The 22641-nt window shown below is 37.9% G+C and overlaps 1 protein-coding gene across 4 annotated transcripts; it reads right to left on the bottom strand.

Annotated features, from left to right (window-relative positions):
* Nucleotides 1-411: 411 nt before the first annotated feature.
* dync1li2 (dynein, cytoplasmic 1, light intermediate chain 2) lies at nucleotides 412-16591 on the bottom strand. 4 transcript variants are annotated; one of them, XM_038283748.1, is made up of 13 exons: nucleotides 16304-16591; nucleotides 15512-15585; nucleotides 14251-14367; nucleotides 13923-14153; nucleotides 10010-10170; nucleotides 8872-8965; nucleotides 8638-8773; nucleotides 8305-8416; nucleotides 8170-8229; nucleotides 7443-7487; nucleotides 7247-7361; nucleotides 5960-6085; nucleotides 412-3392 (listed from the first exon to the last, which is right to left on the bottom strand). In XM_038283748.1, the coding sequence occupies exons 1-13, from the start codon at nucleotides 16387-16389 to the stop codon at nucleotides 3280-3282; spliced, it is 1470 nt and encodes a 489-aa protein (XP_038139676.1). In that variant the 5' UTR covers nucleotides 16390-16591; the 3' UTR covers nucleotides 412-3279. The 4 variants fall into 4 exon arrangements, with proteins under 4 accessions (XP_038139676.1, XP_038139678.1, XP_038139675.1 ...); XM_038283750.1 differs by having other exon boundaries at nucleotides 412-3387; nucleotides 16304-16589; XM_038283747.1 differs by having other exon boundaries at nucleotides 5960-6088; nucleotides 16304-16588.
* Between the last annotated feature and the right edge of the window lie 6050 nt (nucleotides 16592-22641).

Genomic DNA, 22641 nt, shown 5'->3' on the forward strand with positions numbered 1-22641 from the left:
AGTGACACATCTCAAAACGACCTTTGACCTCTATCTCCTTGATAATGACAGGAAGGCAATACCTATCCTAGCCTTGTTTCTTCTGAGCAAGTGTTATGTCACTGAGAAGGAGCAATGCTGCCACACCTATTTTTAATTGATTCCAGAGCTGGATAAGATGTGGTGCAGAATGGGCTGCTGCATTATAATCATAAGGGTAAAAAGAACTTTGCTATTGAAGCAAGGTGAAGGGTCGGTCTTTGTACATCTACTGCCCCTCATTATCACTTCTGGGGTAGAGTTTTACTGATGTGCACTGCCTATGATTCAATAATTTAAAATAATGTCTACTAAAACCACTAGGTGATGTGTTTATATGAAGAGGAACCATAATGTCTTCTTTATGTAAAAAAAAAAAAACAGACAAAAACATGGGATTCTTGGTTTTATTGAAGCCAGGGTTCTGATAAACATTTCCTTATCTTTGTCAGCATAAGAAGCTAGGATCCACATGGCAGCTTAGAGGCTACATAGTTTTGTTACAGACAATATAACATCAACCTCTTGAACCATTCTAGGACACAAAAGAGCCAGCCATGTGCTTAAAAATGTCTTGATATCCTGAATATAAAAGGACTGGAAGCAGAAGCTCATAGTCTCGCATAGATGAAGACAGTCAATAGTGGTTGAAGGCCATTCAGTTAGGATGTTATGAAGCAGCTAATTTCAGGTCAGATCTGAGTACAAAAGTTAATTTTTTTTATCAGTTTCAAATGATCAAAGCAACACCCGATCTTCAATAAAGAAGATATACTCCGACAGAGCAGCACGAGAGCACTCCACACAGCTGAAAGCCTCAATGATGCCAGTATGGCTAAGGGATGATCAAAATTAATCAGGGTGCTACTTAACTACCAGCAGGTAAAATATGCATCACATGTACTATACTCCTTAAACACTAACAGTTGTCTTATGATTTTTAGCAATTTTCCTAAAAAAGGGGGGAATTTATTATAATCTTTAAATAAAAAATTTAAAAGACGAGACCCTTCTTTAAATGTTTTTGGGGAAGTGCTTATTTAGCGTGTTCCAGCTGCTTCTGGTTGATCCTTAATTGTGCTTCATCAATTCCAACTAGAAAAAAAAAAACAAAAAAAAAACACCACCATACACCTTGGAAAAGAAAACGTTTAGTTAATTATGATTTTTTTTATACTGCAAAAAGCAGCCAGATGACCAATGAAGGAATTTAGATTTTTCCTTACAGCTAAGAGAAAATGTAAATACATTAATTCCTGTTGGCCAATGGTTTAGTTTAAGTGGCTTTCAGTGTGTTTCATTAGGCTACAGACCAAAAATGCTGAATAGCACATTTGTTTTTTTTAACCAATTCACAGGATGTTGATAAAAGGTTTAAAGGCAGGTCTGATGTGTGGAATGCTAGAGCTTCATGCAAGAGTTTCACAAGAAAGGCCACTGGTTAATCTAATGGAAGACATACAAATGCAGAAAGTAGGGACTAATATGCATCTTTGGTTACAAGTTCCAGTCCCCCCTGTACACAGAATAAAAAACAGCTGCTTTCCTCAGACTGTAATTCTGTAAAAAGCCACTCCACACTGAATATTATCCACAGGATTAAGCAGGGCCTTGCATATAAAAAAACAAACAAAAAACTTTGTGCTGAATTCATTTGGATTATGGTATCAAACTAGAAAACTAACAAACACTAAGATATGGTACAGTTTACCTGCTGCAAGTAAAAGATCAAAACAGTAATGGCAGAAGACAATCAAGCAACCCCTTAAGGACACACAATGTTCAGTTCCTCCTTGTGAAGGCAAGGGGGTGGGGGGTGGAGGCTAGTGTGGCAAACTGTCAGCTGTACATTGAAGGCAAAAGGTCGTAATTTTATGATCATATTCAACTAACAAAAAAAAAAAGACCTAAATGGAGAAATGGGGTTCCTACAGGGATGCATTTGTTTCTCCGCAGACTTGAACAGGAATGTCTTTGACCAACATGCAAAGTACAGCATGGAGAACAAATATGAAACCAGAGGAGGAAAAGTGCTGTCCAACACCATAAGATCTCCGTTTTGTTCCAACCGCAGCACTGAACGTATGTAGCGGTTCTCCTCGATGTCAGCAGCCGGTATACTTGAAGGCATTTACTCTATTAAACGTTGTTTAAGAGGCCACAGAAAGCTTATTTTTGAAAAAATAGACAGACCACAGGCTTTTGTACAATGACAAAAGAAAAAAAAAAAAGGAAAGAAAAGAAAATAAATTATTCAGGGGACAAAAACAAGACAGTGGTGCTACAGTGCATTTCCTCTAGTGTAGACAAGCACCTCTACTACGACACAAACGGCTAACTGTACGAGGCACTTAGGAGTTATAGTAGGAAAGATGCTGCCCAAGCCCCCTCCCAAAATATACAACCCTTTACCTAAACAAGCAACGCTGCTCTGACCTCTAAGCGCGTCCAAAATCCCATCCATTCTCATTTAGTCAAAGAGGCTATGTTAACTGTTTGGACAGAAATGCAGTTTGTGTATTGTTTTTATGCTTTTATATCTACAGAATCCTTCAAGATGAGTAAAAGATATGCTATGAGCGGGGTAGACATGTCATATTAGTGTCATGATGTCAGTGACAATTTAACATGTTATGTGATAAAGATAAACGTTAGCTCTTACCGAGAAATGGTGCAGAAAATAAAACAAAAAGGAGAACCCTTGTATAAATACAATAGTATCATGTCCATCTTTTTTTTTTTTTTTACATATCTTTGCAAGTATTTTATTTACCTTTCTTAACATTTATGTTTAAATACCTTTCCAATCCCAATTCAATTCCTTCTGCGAGTTAAACTGAACCAAAGGCCATAAGGCCAACTATGACGTCACCTCTCAAAATCCACAAGGATAGTGCTTTACCCCCAGGAAGCGGGGGGGCCTGCAGCCCAGCACATCAGGTTGGCTGCCAGGGAGTGTGCACACATTTCCATAAAACTGACATCCCTCACAAAATAGCATTTACAGTTGAAGAGAAGACAGAAATAAAGCCAAGCCTTCGGCACTTCCTCATCTCGTTAGGAGATCCATCAGTGTTATCCCTCATCCCATCTCACCATCTGATCGCATCGGAAGCTCATTTGGTGAAACTGACAGTGTGTGCTGACTGATACAGGCGTTGGGGATTTGGTCAATTTTTTTCTTTTTTTTTTATGCTCACATGTACATATATTTTTTTCCAGAGTATTAACGCAGTGGACGATGCAGCCGTTTTGTTGCCTTCACGCTTCGTTTTCTGTTGGCGGTATGTTGTTAGCTGAAACTGTGGAGGAGTCTTGTTTGCGAGTCATCCGGTCCAACTCGGCCTGGACGTCAGTCAAACCCGGCTTCTGCCCTTAGGGAAAAAAGATAGAAGGAAGACAAAACCCAAAAGTAATCTCCTGTAGCTTCTGTGTGATTTCATGAAAAAAAAAAAAAAAACAATACAGTTTTCTTCATCCAGCAAGAAAATGACTTATGGATGATAGGAATGCTGTGAGATGTGAGTGATTAGTGACGTTTTTCCAGTAAACATCCATGCAGGACGTACAAAACATGTACTCATGCAGCATTCTTTCAGCTCGTTAATCGGATGCTAGCAGTGCTCAGGGCTAGAGTGTAACAAATGGGATCTGGGGCAGAGAAAGGAGTTAGACATGGACATTCTCAGCATCCATGTATTTAAATCACAACAATAAAAAGACAGACTGAAAATGCAGCAGCTGAATGAGCCAAGTGGCTCAAAGAAAAACAAAAAGGTTGATTAATGGAGTTGAGTTCAGTTAACTTCCATAGCATTAATTCACAACATGCTGCCTTAGGAGTTGTGAGTCATTAGTCTCCATGCAATCAGACACCAGTGATCGATGCTTTCAGTGAATACAGGCCTGTTTCCTCAGCAGTCAGATGTTGAGTCAAAGCTGAAACATTTTATTTTCTCCTGATTTAACCATCTGAATTAGGCTTGGAACATAAAACTTTACACAAAAACTGCCAACAGCTTCAAAGACCAAGATTTTCTTATTCCTATTTTACTTATGAAAGCAATTAGTACTTTTTACATAAAAGCGAACTGCATAATGTGGGGTACAACTTATACAGCACAACATATTGCTATGCCACATTCACATCGAATGCGATTTGAGCAGCATAGAAGCGTCTGATGGATCTTTGATGCTCCTGGGGCGAGTTAAGTAAAGTGTTTACAGATACATCTGAGGCTCTTATGTTCAATGGCAGAGTGTCTCTTTGCTATATTTGCTCTTATTAGCTGGTAAAGAAGAAGTTTCAATGTTTTTAAGTGAGAAAATCAACCTCAAAACATCGTCTGCGCAGTCAGTTTATTAAGACTACGATCTTGCCCTGAAATTTTTGCTTTGCTGTTGGAGCTGCGCAGACCCCCACATTCTAACGGCGCCCTGTCACTGGAAATCCTCCGCAGTAGCTGCCCCATGGCAGCCAGCCTCTATGAGACTTCACTGTTCATGGCAGCTGGTCGTGGATCCCTAAATCCCTTAATCACTATATAGAGCAGGGACTATATAGTGGACTTTATAGTGAACTCAGTTAACTGAGCGTTCAGAAAGTTAACTGAGACCAACACTGTAATCTCTGACTGCAGCGTATATCGAAAACTGTAAATGCGTTCAAATGTCATATCCCCTTTATTGAATGAATGTATGATTGCCATTTATATTGCCATTAATTTATTGTCCAGGCCAGTCAATATACAGTAAACAGAGTATGTTGCCACTGAAAATCCATTACACTGCTCTAACTTCTAGAGCATAGAGCAACTACTTTTAGTATTGTAATATAAAGCTTTACGTTTTCTAAAAAAACATATCTATCAAAACTAAACTTTGAAATATATCTCTTCAACCCAAACTTAATATATGTTTTTATTTCAATCTTGCAAACTTTTCCTTAAATTTTGCAAACCAAAATTTGTCAATAATTTTATATCATTCTTTAAACATATTAAATCTCATTAACTACTGAGCAATTAAAATTTAAATTGACAATTCTTCAGTACTCTTTGTAATAAAAACTTTTCTACTACTGAATAACGTTTGGACGAATAATTTTAACCCTTTAACTGGTTTTGTAAAAGAAAACCAGTTAAAGTAGCATAGCCAAGTTCAAGAGACTTTTTAAGACATTTCCCCCCCCTCTGGTGAGAAGCTGAAATGACAGCATGTTGTTCACCCTCATGGGAGAAGAGGAAAAGCACCAGGCTGCTGTGACTGGACAGATTTTTGGTTTAGAGGCCTTATGTTATCTGGAAACTTCACATCCAGTTGCCAAAACAGAACTTTTCAACCTTGACCATGACCTGGATGACTGGGACTCTTCACAGATATCTGAGGTAGGAATGTTCTAAATATTTAAGTCATTTTGAATAGAGCATCTAACCATTTCAGCAAAGACGAAGGTGGAATGCGAGTTCCTCATCTTATTTAATCCTCAATCACGCTCCATTTTCCCCCCTTTTTCCATGCTAGACAAAATCTACTTTCTTACTCTTGTGGAGTATGTGATTGGATTTGAGATTTACTTATGACTGGTCTTAGATGCATCTCTTTCTAAGGCGTCAAGTATCCAGGTGAAGAGGCCGTCCGTCACACCCAGAGAATCAGAGCCAATTCCCTTTCTCATGAAATACAAAGAAAAAAAGCCTATAGAGGGACCTGCTGTAAATAGAGGAAAGCTGATTTTACTTATGGGATAATCATAAGGGAATGTATAGGAATAAAATAAAAGATATTTAACTTTTAAACTGGCCCAAAGCAGCTTTAAGAACTGGATCTAACATAAGCTGGTTAGGATCTGGAATCCTTTTCATGTAAAACTCTTTATTGTCTCAATATTCAACTGAGTAAAAGGTTAATGGATGGTTAACACTGAAATGATGGGTTGTACCTGTTTTCTTTGCAGATCCCTGCACCCCAGCTCCCACTGCTCCAGCTCCTGGGCTTCCTGGCGATCCGGTCTTTTTACTCAACAGACTGTTGAAGAAGTTGGCCAGCACTCCTTCATTAGCAGCTCCTGCTACAACACAAACATTTCTCAATCACCACAAAGTCTGGGAATTTCCCCTGAAAAGTCATTATCCACCACATTCAATCATGTCAATAAACACTACATCTTTCTGTAATGTCTAATATAAACTAATCAGTCTTAAGTTACTTTTTCTTTGGAGCATATTTCTTGCATTTATTTGTATTTATTGCTGTTCGTTTTTAGCATTTTTAAGTAAGGTATTACTATACATGGATGTCCACAAATACACTGGTTAAGAAGTAGGAACTCAACTTGCATGAGTCCCAACTCATGGGGCATGCAACTTTAAATAGGTAAACTGCTAGACACTTTAAATCGTAAGCGTAAATTCAAGACTTTTCAAGACAAAAACATTTAGTAATGTCCTTTGTAATTTAGGTCAAATAAATGATGCTTTCAAACACCTGAGCCAATTGGTTAACTAACCTTTGATGTCTCTCGTACAGAAGCTCATATATCAAAAGATTACTGAACTAGAAATACTGAAACCTTTAATGTTCCAGCCAGACCAAAGGTTTTATAAATAAGTAATGATTAACTTTATTTCCTCTCCAATGTCGCTACAAACATGCCAAGTGTGAGGGATTGACTGAGTCAATGAGTCGATGCAATTAACTGGTTTTCCTCAGATAGAAATTTTTGAATCAATCTGATTGGATGATCTGGTGAACTGTAAAGTGCCTTGAGATTACATTTGTTATGAATTGGTGCTATATAAACAAACTGAATTGAATTACAATATAATCGTGGCATTTCCACAAAGGGAAACCGCTGGTATTAAGAAGTATTTCTTATACCTTTTATGAGACAAACTAGGAATTTCCCCCTTTTACATTTAATGAATAATAAACATCTAACTCTTAAAATATAGATATATATACATAAATATAGACAGATTTGTCATTTTGTTTACACTATTGTAAAACAAAAGAAATTTCATCTGGAACAGCTCGCTGGACAATTTCCTCTTTTTTAGTGCAGCCTTGAAAAATAGTACAAAAAAAAAAAGAAAAGTCTAAAAAGAAGGTAAGTCTAAAGCCAATAAATAAAAAATATTAAAAATACATTATTTATGACTTAGGAACCCCAGAGGATCCCGGATAGACTCATCCTTTTATGAATGTGTTACAAATGATCCTGTCCAACCTTTCATGTTAGGGTCAGGCTTTTTGACAGAAGCCATCGGTGAGCTGGTTACACTTGGCTGACCAGCACGACTCGGTGCTCTGGGAGACCCAGAGGCTGTCCTTCCAGGAGACTCCTAAAGGCACAACAAAAAGCTTTTTAAGCAAAGATCAATAAAAAAGAACAGTTTACAAGTGTGCTACTCTCAGACACTCACTGTTGCTCCTCTTGTTGGAGTTGCTGGCTGCTTTGCTAACAAAGACTGCAAGGGAAAAATAGATATTAGTAACTTCTAACATCTGCTTGAATTCATCTGGGAAAATTGACATGTCTTTACTGCATTATCATCATCATTTAATTTTATTAAAGAGACATTATGCAAGTTTGTACAGAAAAAATATCTTTAAAATAACTTTTTTTTTATTTGATATTGTTTGATGAGCAAATTGACACTTCAGTAGTTCAGCATCGATACATCTATAAGCCTGTTTTTTCCTGAATTGACTTCCTGCGCTAAACCGAGACTTCAACAGCGTCTCAACCGAGACAAATGGAAACTCCAGGTAAGTTGAAAGGTAAAAAAATGCAAAACGTGCAAGCTAACAAAAACACCAGCTCTGTGTATTGGCCACAGGTTGCAGAATCGTTAGAAAACTCTACAATGCCTCTTTAAGTTCTGCATTTTTTGGTAAGACATAGAATGGAGAAATGGAATAAACTGAAAATTATTTTCCTCCATGCATGCTTCCTGTTTTGTTTCCTCAAGAAGGGAACCAAGTGCTACACTTACTACAGCAGGGAATACAAAAATAAAATTAACATCTATTATTAAAGCTATAAAAAAAAAAAACAGAGGTGCAATCCTTCAGCTTTTGTAACAAAAACAAAATGTCAAGACCACTATAAAACACAGAGGAATGCTGAAATCAAAATGTAAAGCTTACCTGCTGCTTCATCAGGAATACTTGTTCATCCTCTGCATTTATTTCTTTGTCATGGACCAACTAGGAGAGATAAATTACGCAATTGATGCTAATGTTATCTTATAATGCCCACAGTCATCATTTGATCTGTCGTACCTTTCGCACTGGAGGCTTTGTGATGAAATCTTCAAAAGGATCTTCTGGTTTGACTGTTGTGAGGTTTTCATGCAAAATCCCAATTTTCTTCTCATTATCCCATCCAGACGGACTGTAACAAAAGAAAAAAAAGAACGTTGTCCATGGAGGGGGAAATAAAAGAGGTTTATACATATAGCAAACAGTTCTGTTATTTCAAATTATAGCAACATAAGATGGAGATCAACATATAGAAGAGCTGTATAATGATGATCAACAGAGGAAAAATACTTTCTTTTCTATTTTAAAAAGACAAATAAAATATACACATTCGGCAACAAATAAATTACTTACATGAACACTGCATCTTTCTCCACCACTAAGGCTGGTGTGACGAATTGAAAGTCATACAGCTTGTGTACGATGTATTTGTAAAGCAGATCCAGGTTTTTCTCCTCTTTGACTGAAGTGTAGATCAGGCCAGCACCATCTGTTTGATTTAGTTAGGGATGGTACTGACAGCAACTTGTCTCATAAACAGTCTCACTTAAGACAACTTTAAATTATTAGGCAACACTGGAAGGATACACTGTAAGCTAAACCGTCTGATGCAGGACTGGATGAAATCAAAATGCTCGTCTCTGAAGTCGTGCTCCTTCTCTAATACGCTGATCGCGTCACACTAAAAGTTAAACACAGATTGAAAGTTTTATGTATAGCATAAAAGGAAAACTGCAGAAAAGCTAAATAAAAAAAAACAAACAAACCCAACTTTAACACCAAATTAATATCTAAAAATAATAATAATTGAATGTGATTTTTATTGCGCTTTGGTTGTGGTAACTTCTGTAGGAGTCTATAGGAAAATTTGGCAAAGAGAATGTAGCCTAATGACTAAAAAAATAAATAAAAATGAGACAAAATAATAAAATACAGTATATGATTAAGCATCATTTCGCCTCTGCAATTTGTTTGGCTCACTAAGAGTAGTTCTGGTTCCCTTAAAGGTACAAATTCATGTTATATGCCTCTATAAAAAAGGCCAAAAAAGCATTTGATTATGATAAACTAAGGTTATGTAAACAAAGAGTCCATCCTGATAGTGTTTTTATTGTTCTTTTTAAGCCTCAATAGAGCTCCAGCAAAAAAGACAAAATGAGCTCACATTAACAGATGTGGCGCCATCTACCTGCAATACTATTGAACTACCAGAAAGCCAGATGACAATAACAGATTTGAATTAATAACAGATTAAGCAAAAACAAATCTGAAAACACAAAAATAAAAACTAATATCCCAGCAGGATGTGCTATTGTTTCAGAAAAATGTATGCAATCATAGTGAGCTACTGGTGTATAAAATAAAAGTCAAAAAATGTTACTACATACCATTAAACATAAAAAAAGTAGTAAAACCGTGCACACACTGATTGTAAGTTCAAAAAACTATAAGCCTTTTTGATTACAAGGGTTATAAAAGGAATCATAATGGTCAAATTTGGTCATAGGATAATGAACGGCTGATCCAGGGAATTATTTAATACGCTAAAATATGCAGCTATAACGTTCTAAATGTGTCAGTTTATGTTTTTGTCGGTGTGTTTCAAAGTCTCCCTCAGACAAACTCAGAAAAATCAGCTTATTTTGAAAGCAAATGAATGAAGAAATCTGTTGTGTCAGGAGTGCTCACATCACTGTCTAACATAAATTATTCATTAGGAATTTACCTTTGTGCAAACAATTAACACTGGAATGCCCAAGTTGTGTGTGAGTGTGTTTTCTCCAAGCGGTAGAACAACAGTCTCTTCTTCCCCTGACGTCGGGGCCCGTCGTGGGGAGGATGGGGCTGCATCTTCTGGTTCCGAGTACTCTTGAAAGGCTTTTACCACTTGGAGAAAGAAAAAAGAAGAACAAAACAAGTGAACACAAAGCTTAAACAAGTCAGACCATAACAGACCATTTGATCCCCTTTCAAACTCTGGCTTCTTTGTCTGTAATACAGTAACAGGCTCAACACAAAACTGCAATTCAGTTTTATTAGAGCCCTCATCATTTCTATAAACAATGGGTTTAAAAGAGGAATTTTCTTAGTTGACTAAAATCTAACATTAAAATAAACAAAACCTGTATTACTGATTCAACCAGGGAAAACTCCTCTTATCCTGCCATCTTATTTCCAGATAACAAAGACATCTCAAGTAGTGGTGAAGACAAATGTAATTGTTGTTGACCAACATGTTTCTGAATTAAATGTAGCGCCAAGAGGGTAGGGCTGCAGAATTCACTAGGAAATTAAAGTAATTTTTTTCTTGAAATAAGAGTATTTCCAATTGATATGAGCAGGTAAGTAGCACAGATTGCCAATGGAATAAGAAAATTCACATTTAAAATCAAGAAAAGTCAACTCCATTATGAGATTATCCAATTACCGGTATCTTATTTCAAGAGCAGAAATGATCCCTCCATTGGCAGATCACCTTATTTACCTGCTCAAATCCAGGCAACAAGAATTACTTTAACAAACATTTACTTATTTCTAGCTCAGTGTTTGTTGTTATATTATAATGCATGCCTCCAACTCTAAGGCTTTGGGACCACAATTAAAAAGCAGTGAGAGTCCTAATCTACAAATGAAGCAAATACTGAAGTCCATCAAAGTCACCTCAGGAGTGCGTCAACAAAACATCCATGAAGTCACTAACAAACCCAGAACATCAAAGCACTGCTGGAGTCTTTTGCATTGGTTAAGGTAAATGCTCATGATTCAACAGTTAAAAAAGAAAACTGCCGCAAATATGCAATCATAGAGGAATATTCCAAGCTGAAAACTGAAAAACACAACAAAGACCCGAGTTTCAATTGGGAAAGCATTGTGTGTACTGAAGGACAAATTATAACCCTTCGACATCTGGTGGAAAACAATCAGCATTTATGAAAAGGACCGACATGGTAGTGGAAAGGTTACTGACTGATGCTGCTTTCTGCTCACTACCAGAAAGCTCCAGTTTGTGACCTTCATTTCAAAAACATGTTTAATATGCCGCAAAGGAAACAACGTGAAGGTCTTCATGTGACCTAGTCAAAGTCTAGACTAAAAGCCGTTTGAGAGTGCGTGGCATGACCTTTAATTATTTACGCCTAAAAGGCATTTAATGTGCCTATAAAATTCCTACGCCGCAAACGCAAAAGAGTTGCTTCCAAGTGTGGAACAACTGCATTTAAGGTTTAGGGGGTAATTACCGTTTCACATGAGGTATATTTTGATCTAGGTGGTTGGGATAACTCTTTTCTGTTGGGATTAGCATTACTTTTATTTACTTGAGATATCATGATTTGAAACATATGAAGGTGAAGACATAGAGATCTGTCTTACCTTTGCCAAAAGACATCAACAAAAATGCAACAACAAAAAAATATCTGTAAGAAGAAATAAATGTTTGTGTCACTGCCCATATTATGATGCGTTAGTATCAGGGCGAAAAAGATCAAGTCTATTTATCTCTGTGCCGTCGAGCTAGAAAAGTTGTCCACACAATTTTAAAAGCTGCTGCAGAAGACTGCGGAGTGGGGGGTCATAAGCAGGAAACTATGGCTTACTTCCTCAGGCGCTTTGAGAATGCAGCTTCAGAAGACCCAATAAACTGGACAAAGCTGAAAGTTATGTCAAACGTTTTTCCTTCAAACACAGAATTCTGATCATCGGACAAGCACTTCTGTTATAATCCCTCTTTAAGAAAACACTACATGGAGATTAAGATTTCCCCAAGTCCAGAAACTGTATAAATAAGATAAACTATTAGAATTAACAGGTAATATATGCTTCTTTAAAAAAAAAAATAAACACCAACCATTAAAAATGAGCTCTGAAGTTCAGTAGCAGAGGAACATGTAGGCTTATTTAACAGCAATGGAAATAAAATCACTTTATGTCACTTTTAAACATTAAATGAATGCAATACAGCCAGACAGACTTTGCCCGATCAAGACCTACTTATCTGTTTCACAAACAAAGGTGAGGCCAAAATTCACCCAAACTATAGTGAAAGCTCAACTTAAACTCCAATTTAAATAACCCTTAAAAAAAAAAAAAAAAACATATGCTAAAGTAAATAACTCATATGCATTTTTAAAACCCCGCAGTCAGAATGTGCATGCTGCATTCTCAAATATTTAATAGCAAAAAATAAAAAAAAATCCCTCCACAATCAGAGCTGGGGAAAAACTTTTTTCTTTTAGCTCACTGTACTGCAGCAAAAGGCTGACCCTGTAATTTGACAAGAGCAGACCCAAGAAAACCCAGCCTCCTTTTAGTTACAGCAGTCAGAATATCCAGCCCATTGCCTGAATTCAGAGTCACTTCCTTTCTTTTCCTGACGTTGCTCTTGGAAGGGAGGCAACCATGATGCAAGACGTGTGCAAGAGTGCCTGGACAAAAGCCACTGACACTCTTTCAGGCTGCTGGCCTGTCTACATAATGTGGTTCCCCCACAACATTACAGACAAAACAATGCTGCTTTATTTTAGAAGACATTGGATTGAGCCTGACAAAAGTAAATAACGTTTAAAATGTTAGAAACTGACCACAACAGCAGAATCACCAAAAATGGCTGCAGTGCAAACTAATAGCATCACTGTCCATTAGCCATGGAAATCATGACCATGCTAAAAATAGTATCCTAGCTATGGAAGCCAATGAAGAAAACAAAAATGTTTAAATCAGAACCAGCAGCATCAAAACAAAACGATTGTTGTATCACCAACTGTAAGGTAGCCGTTAGTTAAAATGTACAATCAATTTTGGAGGCTCTTATTCAAACTACTTGAATTGAAATATATTCCTTTTTTTGGTTCTAGTGGTAGTTTTTTCAAGCCTAGATCAGCTTCCCCTTTCTATCACAGAACTTCCTTATTACAGACATGTTACTTATTTAACATCTAATACATTGAGTATAAATCAGAAAATCTGAGTACATTTTAATTCCGGCAATTAGACCTAACCTGGTTACCTTGTAGGTATTGAACCATTTTAGGCTTAAAAATCAATATCAAGTTTGAAACGTTGAAAACAAACAGGGATGTTTATAAGGCCCAAAGGGCTTATGTAAGTACTCTGAAAACAGTCTTTCTAAACACAAAAGAATAGTTCATAAGGAAGAGATGACCAAATCTAAAATTAACAGGATACTATCTGAGTACATCACACTCATTGATTTGCAGAACTGGCCCGCAGCGAGGAACACACAGCTGAGGATCATGGGCCTCTCTGATGATGACCTAGAATCAGCCATGACAATGTGTAATGTTATACACAGTCTCCCAAGGAAACATTCACCAAGCTTTTCCTTGTTTCCCCTCGATGGCCTGTCAGCAAGAACCAAGGCTCTCATTACGCAACGCTCACATTGCTCCCACCCTGAGATGCTTCAGGTAGCTTTGCTGCTGTTTGTTTTCATTTCAAGAGAAGATTTCTTTTTTGAAAACTAAGCAAAATGTCACATACATTTTCTAACTATTTTGGGCTAGATACTTAGGTTTACTTTTAATCAGCGCTGTAACATAAATCTAATTTTAATGTTGCGAAGGTCGCAAAGATAATAACGATCCAATAAGAGACAAAATACAGATAAATAAACTTCTTACTCCTTTGTTCCATTTCTCTCATGTCCTCTGGAGGAATCTTTAGCTTGTCCACATGGTCTCGTAGAACACTGGCCCACTTTTGCAATGACTCCATAATGGTCCAGGGCCGCGACATGTCCGCAACAAGAACCGCCAGACAGCTGGGTAGCGACTGAGGCGTGACAGCAAACTTTAGAAGGCCTTTATGGTACAGATCTCCATCCAAGATCCACACATTGCAGCGAGTCAGGTCTACATCAAACACAAAGCACAAATATTAAGACTTATCCAATCATTTGGATGCAGTTTGTAGCGGGCCGTTTTTAAGCAATGTAGCAGGTAAAGTCACCATCTCGGTCTTCATCATGGACGCTCAAGTAAAGATACTCCAGCCCTCTCCCCTTCTTGTTGTGCTCAGCTCCTTGGAGTTTGGCCATAATCGTCGTCTTTCCCGATCCATCCTCACCTGTAAGATATTTAATAATTAGCTGTATTAGAGAAGAAAATCATATACCAGTCTTATGTTTTTACATTTTATCACGGCTGCACTTTAAAAATGGAAGCTTCTTGAGAGCTGTACTGAACGAATTTTGTTTTTGTAAACACGACGCATATACAAAATGACAATGAGGTCTGTCAAAGGCTACGTTCACACTGCAGGCCTTGATGCTCAATTCCGATTTTTGTGAAATCCGATTTTTTTGCGTTGCCGTTCAGATTTCAAAATTTATGCGACTTGTATATCTCCTGTGTGAACTGCATTCATACAACCTAAACGTCCCACAGAGGATGCAATGACGTCACAAGCAAGCATGCATTGTGTTTACGGAAGTAAAAATGGATGTAGAGCTGGAGAACATCTAGAGATCTTTACCAAAATCAAAAACTCAATCTTTCCAAGATTGTTAAACATAAATAGTACTCCGCATTATCATCCACCATCGTTGTTGTTCTTGCCGCTTCTGGGTAGCAATAAGCAGAAGAGTGACCACTGTCGGGTATTAATGACATTCAAGCCGGATGAATGCGACCTGGCTGTTCAGACACAGGTCGCATTTGAAAAGATCAGATTCCTATCGGATTCAGGACCACATAGCCAAGTGGCCGAGGTCGGATTGAAAAAAATGGGATATGGGCAAAAAGAAAATAAATCGGATTTGGGCCACTTTTGGCTGCGGTGCAAACGAGGCCTAAGTCTAAGAAGCAAATAGGCTGAACTGGAATTGGTATTCATTTAAACAAATTCAAGACTTAAATCTAAAAGGAGAAGCAGAGGAGAAGAAATTTTCATGTAAATCCTGAGATAACTGGAAGAGGCTACAGTGTCTCAGACATGACATCTTTGCTGAAACAACTACCCAGCATTATTTACAGTTAATAGTGCGTGTTCATGAATGACTCCACCCAATCAAACCTCTCAGACATTTTTTTCTTATTATGTCATATTACGTTTGATATTACAGACTCTGATACAGTGATTTCATTTTAAGGATCTGGGATGTTTCAATTGTGTTTGCCCTACAGACACCCACAGGTTAACTATATAATACTTATAAATAAGAAATATGACCAAAGCATAGCATGAAAGATCAGGCATAACAAATACTCACCAAACACGAGGATATTTTTTCCTGATGGTAACTTTGAATTCGACCTTGTTGAGACTTCACTGAGTATTGAGGACCTACAAAACACAAAAACAGAGTCAGAGAGACATCTGTTTGGACGTCAATCAGTATGAAGAGCCTCCAGACTGTGAGGGAAAGTTTTAAACAAACAAAAAGGCAGCCTCATAATCGCTAGTTTATTGATAATTTAGCTGTTATTTTAGCAGTCCAAGAAAGAGTCCACGAGAGTACAGAATCAGGAAATGATCATCTATCACCACTGACCAGCACAGGAAAAAAGAACAGGTAGCAACCTGAATGCATGAAATCTGACAAGATCTCAGCCAAAGTGATCTCCAGTTAATGACACTAAATACCGAAAAGCAGTGTTTTAATTTTCGGTATTTCTCAGGCAGTTTGCTTAGACCTGTTCGTTAACCTTTACACTCTTGCTGTCAACTTGTATCCTCCACGAAGAAGCTATTCAATGTTTAGCTATTTAACACAGAAAAAAGGCACTCGAAATAACGAATTTAACCTTTAGTAATATCAACGCCAATTAAACTTGACAATTTCCAACGCACTCTAATCAGAAAACAGCAACGCTTTTTTTTTTTTTTTTTTTGGTGAAGTGAAATGTAGCCGCAGCTGACGTTAGCTCATCGGCTAGCATCCAGGCTAGCTACAGAGCTAGCCGGGCCGGTGTTTGAGAGGCGAGCAACCGGCAGTGACAAAGCACAACCTCCCGCAGCGGTCTGCGCTGACACCGAGCCGTTAAAAGGCGGCATAACTTGCCAGAGGTTTTGTCCTTCTTCGTCTTCCTTGTTATTGTCACCCGGTCCGGCTGCACCCGGGAGCTGTTTCTCCAGAACGGGAGCCATCTTCTCTCTCTACACCCACAAAGGCGAGGCCCTGCTGCTGCTTGGGCACCGCTAGCACCGCCTTCATCTAACTAACAGACAGGACGTTACATCCGCTGACCGAGAGCTAGAGGGCACGGCTATTCCTAACGTAGCTAGAAATTAACAATTTAATAGAGAAGTAAAACTGATTCATAGTGTACATTAAAAGATAGAAAATAAAGTTAACCGCGTTTGTCAGTGTTTAATATTCCGACGTCCGCTCAAACTTTTAAATATAACATCTGGCCACCTCCCAACAGATGATGTCATTTTTCATTAATCAGCTGAGGGTGGATATGCGGTCTGAAGGTTCACAGGGTCCCGAGCTTTATTGGGTGGCAATCAGGTCACCCAGATATTTATCCGCATACACGAAAAATGGAAATAATACTTTACCCTCTTACTGTCTAATTTATACATTTCAATTTAACCAAACATTCCCTGTCCATCCCTGACTCTGCAACAGTTTTTTTTCACTGGCGTAACAACACAACAATAGGCCCGGCCCCGTATGAACTACAACATTCTGGATTACCCATAAGTCCAAGCTGTAGTGTGAAAAATAAAATACTCAAATAAATAGTTCTTTTAAGATCTTTATTGCGGTTTGAAACATATATGAGCGTATTTTTTTTACCGCCCGTTTAATGAACTATACAGTTATTCACATAGTAATTAAAAGTTCCACTGTCTACTTTGCTATTGGTGTCGTGTTTAAACGGCTCACCATCATGTTGAAATTTGGCATGTGTTGAGGTATAATTAAGGACCGGTCGGTCGAAAATGAATTTAGGTGAGTTTATAGAAGAATTTTGCGCCCTTATTGTAATCAGATGTCCTAGTCCACAATTGCAAAGGGGGCCTACCAGGTTTCAGTGACGGGTCCCCTAAGGAGTCGGGGGCCCCTTAGCATCGGCAGACTCTGCTTACTGATATTTAGACACTAGTTGTTTCTCAATTCGCAGGCTCGGTCCTTCGAAGGACCCTGCTAACATCAGATTAAATGTTTACACCATATCAGATTCAATATGGTGCAGCAGAGGCTGCAGTTGGTTATGGGCCCCCGACCTCTTAGGGGCCCCGTCATGAACACCTCGTTGGCCCCTATGCAATTATAGACCAGGACGTGTCTTTGCAGATGTAGTGGAGTGAAGAATTGCTCCTAAACCCACCTGACAATAGAGCGATTAACTGGCGGGTCCTTATTTATAGCCCAACACACGCCAGATTACAACATGACAGTGAGCCAATTAAACACAACACCAGTAGCAAAGCAGACAGTGGTACTTTTAATTACTATGTTAATAACTGTGTAAAATTTATTAGACGGTTGGTAAAAAAATGCATTCATATATGTTTCAAACCGCAATAAAGATCTTAAAAGAACAATGTATTTGAGTATTTTACTTTTACACTATGACTTGGAATTATGGTTAATCCAGAGCGTAGATTAAAACCATAACCGTTACATACAATGTGTTGGCTGTGTTAGATGATGGATACCAAAAAGAGGTACTTAAGCGAATTTTTGCCAAATTAGTAAGTAATAAGTATTTTTCGTTAAAAAATTGACTTTGCTATAGAATGGTGCCATTTCATACACGCCTTGAGTTAGATTTCTTTGTTTTGAATCTTTTTCGCTCACAGGCTTGTCACGAACTTGCTAAAATTTTGTCCGATTTCTCCACACCATATGAATGAAGGTGTCTTGGCCCAGTTCAGATGACGCTTTGTTCAAGCTTGACAGCTCTTTCCAGAGTTTTCATATGAGGGAAAGATTAGAACTCAGCAGTAGTCTTTTTTGAGATATTGCTTCAGTCTATCCACATAGAGTTCCTTCCCTATGCTATCATTTCTATCAAGTGTACCAGTCCCTCCTGCAGCATAATCCCCATACAATATAATACTGACACAACCCTACGTTGCAGTTCAGACCACCAGACCACCTCCCAGGCTTCCATGATTCACTCCTTTTCCTAATGTGATTTCAGTTTCACCAGACCACAGTACATGTCCCCTAAAAAATAGGGTATATGTGTCTTAGTGGATTTTAAAAACTATGGACTGGATTTTTTTACTTTGCTTATGAAGGAATGGCTTTCTGTCCTTTCCATCTTTTTACTTGACCCATTATATTGTAGATAATGACTCTCCGGTACCAGGACATTTTGCACCTAAACAATTCCGTCTGTGAGAGAACTTTAGGCATCTGGAAATTTTACCCCAAAATATACAATACTCATGGAGATCCAAAGTTGTTATCTTGGTAATCTGACTGATGTTTTATCATGGTGTTACTCGACTGAAAGAGAATTTAAATTAACACAATAATTTGTTGACTAAAGCATTACTTGTAAGTCACATGTAAAGATGTGAGGGTTTTCCCTGAAATAAAGCGTACTTGAACATTCCCGCAACTTCTATATAACATTTTTTTTAAGAAATCAGTGAGTGATTGTCTAATTTCAACTTTATTGCTGGCTAGCAGATGTGTTTTACCAGTGTTTTGATGTAGTTTTAGAAAGAAATTTATATATATATATATATATATATATATATATATATATATATATATATATATATATATATATATATATATATATATATATATATATATATATATATATATATATATATATATATATATATATATATAGCAGTGTACTTACAACGTAAATGACATGTAGCAGATAGACTTCAGTTTTTTTTTAAACGTTTCAGCAAACTAAACATTTTTCTCCTTCTCTTTTTCAAAAAGCATAACAGTTATGAATGATTCTGGTGGAATTATTTATAGATAACATTTATAAAAGAACAAGGAGAACATAAAGAGTATGCTGAATCCATTGGAATAAATAAAATGTTTATAGAAACGTTTAAAGTCTTAACTGTGGAAATCAGTTAATGAAGAAGCAATTTTGTTTGATATTTAGAATATTTAAAAGTGCTCTTTGTTAAATTAGGTTTTGATGAGTCTAGTGAGATTATCTAGGAATGCAATTTTTTTCATAGTCGTTCTTGACTTTCCTGTAAAAAAAGTTGTGGCAGTTGATATTGACAGTACAAAATGATTAAGCAATGAAAATGCCGTAAATAAGGTCCTTTTTTTCATAGTGGCTTCCCTTTACCTTAATTTAAGCTCTTCTTTTGGCCTCCTTGCTCTAGCGCCTTTATCCTGACTAACACTTCTGGTACAATTATAGTGCTCAAAATGTTTGCATCTGCAATTACAACAGCTTCTTTCACAGTAAGCTGCAGTGGGCCAACTCTGAATTTTTATTGGCTACATTACTTTAATTTATTAAATAACTAAAGGTGTTTAGTAAGAAGGTGACTGTTGTATTAAGTAAAACAGACCATAAACAGTAGAATATTAGAATATATGTAGTTTGGCACATAGCTGTTAATATATCTCTGGGGGAATTATACAATTGTGATTGTTTTACAAGCTTTAATTCATTTGATGTGTGGATTTGCCCTTTGTAGGCAATGTCTACATTGATTAACAAGGCTTTTCTGCTCTCCTACTTGGTTGTAATTTGGCAGCCATATCCTGTCAGCAAGTTTCCATAGAGAATCACAAAGGATAAGAAAAAGCCTATTGCTTGCTTATTCATTCACGTTCACTAATAAATGCATGAAATGTAACCCCAGTTCAGGTACAAAAAGCCACAATTTTAATCATTATGATTAAAATTTAAATAAAACCTGGGAGAATTAGTATATTTCAACATGTATTCAATGTGTGAATAAACTTGAGGGCTCTTAGGCCCCGGGGAAAAGTCATACGGTTTGCTAATTCCTTATGAAGATCCTGCTTATATCAATAGTACTTTTTTGTTTTGCTGATTAACTCTTAATAAACTGGGTTTGCATCACATCAGGCAAAACTGCAAAGATCCAGAGACATATGGGTCCTTTTAATGGACTTCACCTCCGCACCTAATAAGATCCTAAACATCTTTACTTTCACTGTAACGGCCTCCACCTGTCATTAAGTGGAGGCCGTTACATCCTGACCTAAAGGACTATAAGATGAGGCTTTGGGACACCCAGCTCCTGAACTATCAGTACTGGTGCGCCCCAGGTTTGTGTGATCTCCCCTCTGCTCTTCTTCTGGCCCGCCACAGGAAAGTATTTGGCCCTCAAGAGCCAATGGTGCCATGAAATAGAGGCATAAGTTCTTTTAAGGTGTTCAAAGAGGTTAAAACTGCTGGATAGCTGAGAGTAAAGTTAAAATACCAGAGCAATGAACTTTAGATATAAAATATGAAATCAAATGTACATTAAAGAATTGATTAAAAAAAAATGATAAAAGTGTCTGCTACACAGGACCTTGGGAAACCCTTCAATCAAACTGATGAAGTTTGGCAATGACCCAACGCTAATTAGTCTCGTCTAGAACGGTAATGAGTGGCCTACAGACTGAGGCTGATCAGCTGGCTCTCTGGTGGAACGGCATGGAGCTCAAAACTATGTAGATGACCATGGGGTTTAGAAGCTGAGCTTCAATTCAATTCAGTTTATTTATATAGCTCCAATTCACAACACGTGTCATCTCAAGATACTTTACAGTTCACCCGGTCATCCAGTCAAATCGATTCAAAGTTTTCTATCTAAGGAAAACCAGTTGATTGCATCGACTCATTGACTCGAATGGAATCCCTCACACTAAGCATGCTTGTAGCGACAGTGGAGAGGAAAAACTCTCTTTTAACAGGAAGCAACCTCCAGCAGAACCAGGCTCAGTGTGAATGGCCATCTGCTGAGGCCGACTGGGATTCAAGGAGACAGAAGATACAAAAAGCAGCTGTAAAAGGCGGCCCGGTCCAGGAAACACACAGCCAGGCAGACAAGCTTCAAGCCAACTCCCATGTCAGAGGATGAAGAGAGCACATGCAGGCAGTCACATTTAGAGAAACAGGACTGCACTGGAAAACAGGCTGATCTCCAACATCAATAAACAAGAGTGTTGATGGCAGCAGCACAGCTGATATTTCTCTACAGGATGGTGTCACAGCCAAACAGGAACAGACGAGGCAAAGCTACTATGAGAAAAAGCAGAGAGAGCATAATGTTAGAGATTAAACTAACACCTTCTGCAGTGTGGGAGAATAGAGATAGAATGAAGCAGAATAATGAAATGAAAATCCTGAGCTGGTAGCAGGTCGAGCTCCCTGACCATCTAGTCTGTCCGCTTCTCATCAATCACTGACTGGTTTGGATCTGCCACCAAAAAGGGCAGGAATGGGCAACAATAATCAGTCAAGACTGCATAAAGATCAATAGTGCCAAAATGTTCCCTATGAAGGAGCTATAAATTCCCAGAGCCAGGAATCAGGCAGGAAATTCAATTTAGCCCTATCTCACTCTATTCACAACCTGTTGCAACTTCTCCTCACTTGGCTCCTCCTACAGGAGCACAGAGCAGTTTGCCTACAAACCAACAGATTCTGCAACTTTTTCAATAAAAAGTCTCTTTTTACTCTCATTTCAGCTGAATAAAACTCGTTTGGAGCTGCTTATTTTAAACAAACTTCAAAAAATATTTTCCTTCTTTTTGTTTACATTTTCAGTAAATGATTTATTTTTTTAAATCACCTTCAATATTTTTTTGATGATATGATGATGATAAAGACAAACCAAACCCTAAGAGATAGAGGATGGGGATTTTACATTTGGAATCTTAAAGGGACACTATGCAACATTTTTCAGTTAATTAATGTGTTCCATAACGTTATGGATGACTAAATGAGTCATTTCAGGTTGAACAAAGGTATTCTCGGCCGCCTGTGGTCTGTGGGGGAAATACTGCACTTGCAACTGCAGGAGCACCGACCCGCACCCACAGGCTCAGAAGTCTCGTGAGAGTCAGTCTTGCTTTACGGCGAGAACTGCTACACCCCCCAGTTAAAAGCATTCTCGTTGCTAGCACAGTGGCGATCCTTGTGCAGTTATGCTACATTCACGCAGCAAAAGCAGCAAAATCGCGTCTGCTGCTTCATTTTTACTGCTTGTACCAGTTTAGTTCTGACGTGTGGCTGAAGCAGCTTTGCTGCTCTGGCTGCCCGGTGCAAAAGTGGCTCTGACGCGCGTTGGGCGGAGCTTCACTATCCTTTCTCTGCCTTGCAGCTATATTTGCTGTGATCAGTGGGAATAAAGTAGTTTTAATATGTGTTTAAGTGAGAAAATACACCTGAAAACGTAATCAGTGCAGTCAGTTCATTCAGA

This window comes from Cyprinodon tularosa, unplaced genomic scaffold, assembly GCF_016077235.1.
Source record: "Cyprinodon tularosa strain WSP-4 unplaced genomic scaffold, ASM1607723v1 ctg197, whole genome shotgun sequence".
Classification (NCBI taxonomy): Eukaryota; Metazoa; Chordata; class Actinopteri; order Cyprinodontiformes; family Cyprinodontidae; genus Cyprinodon; species Cyprinodon tularosa.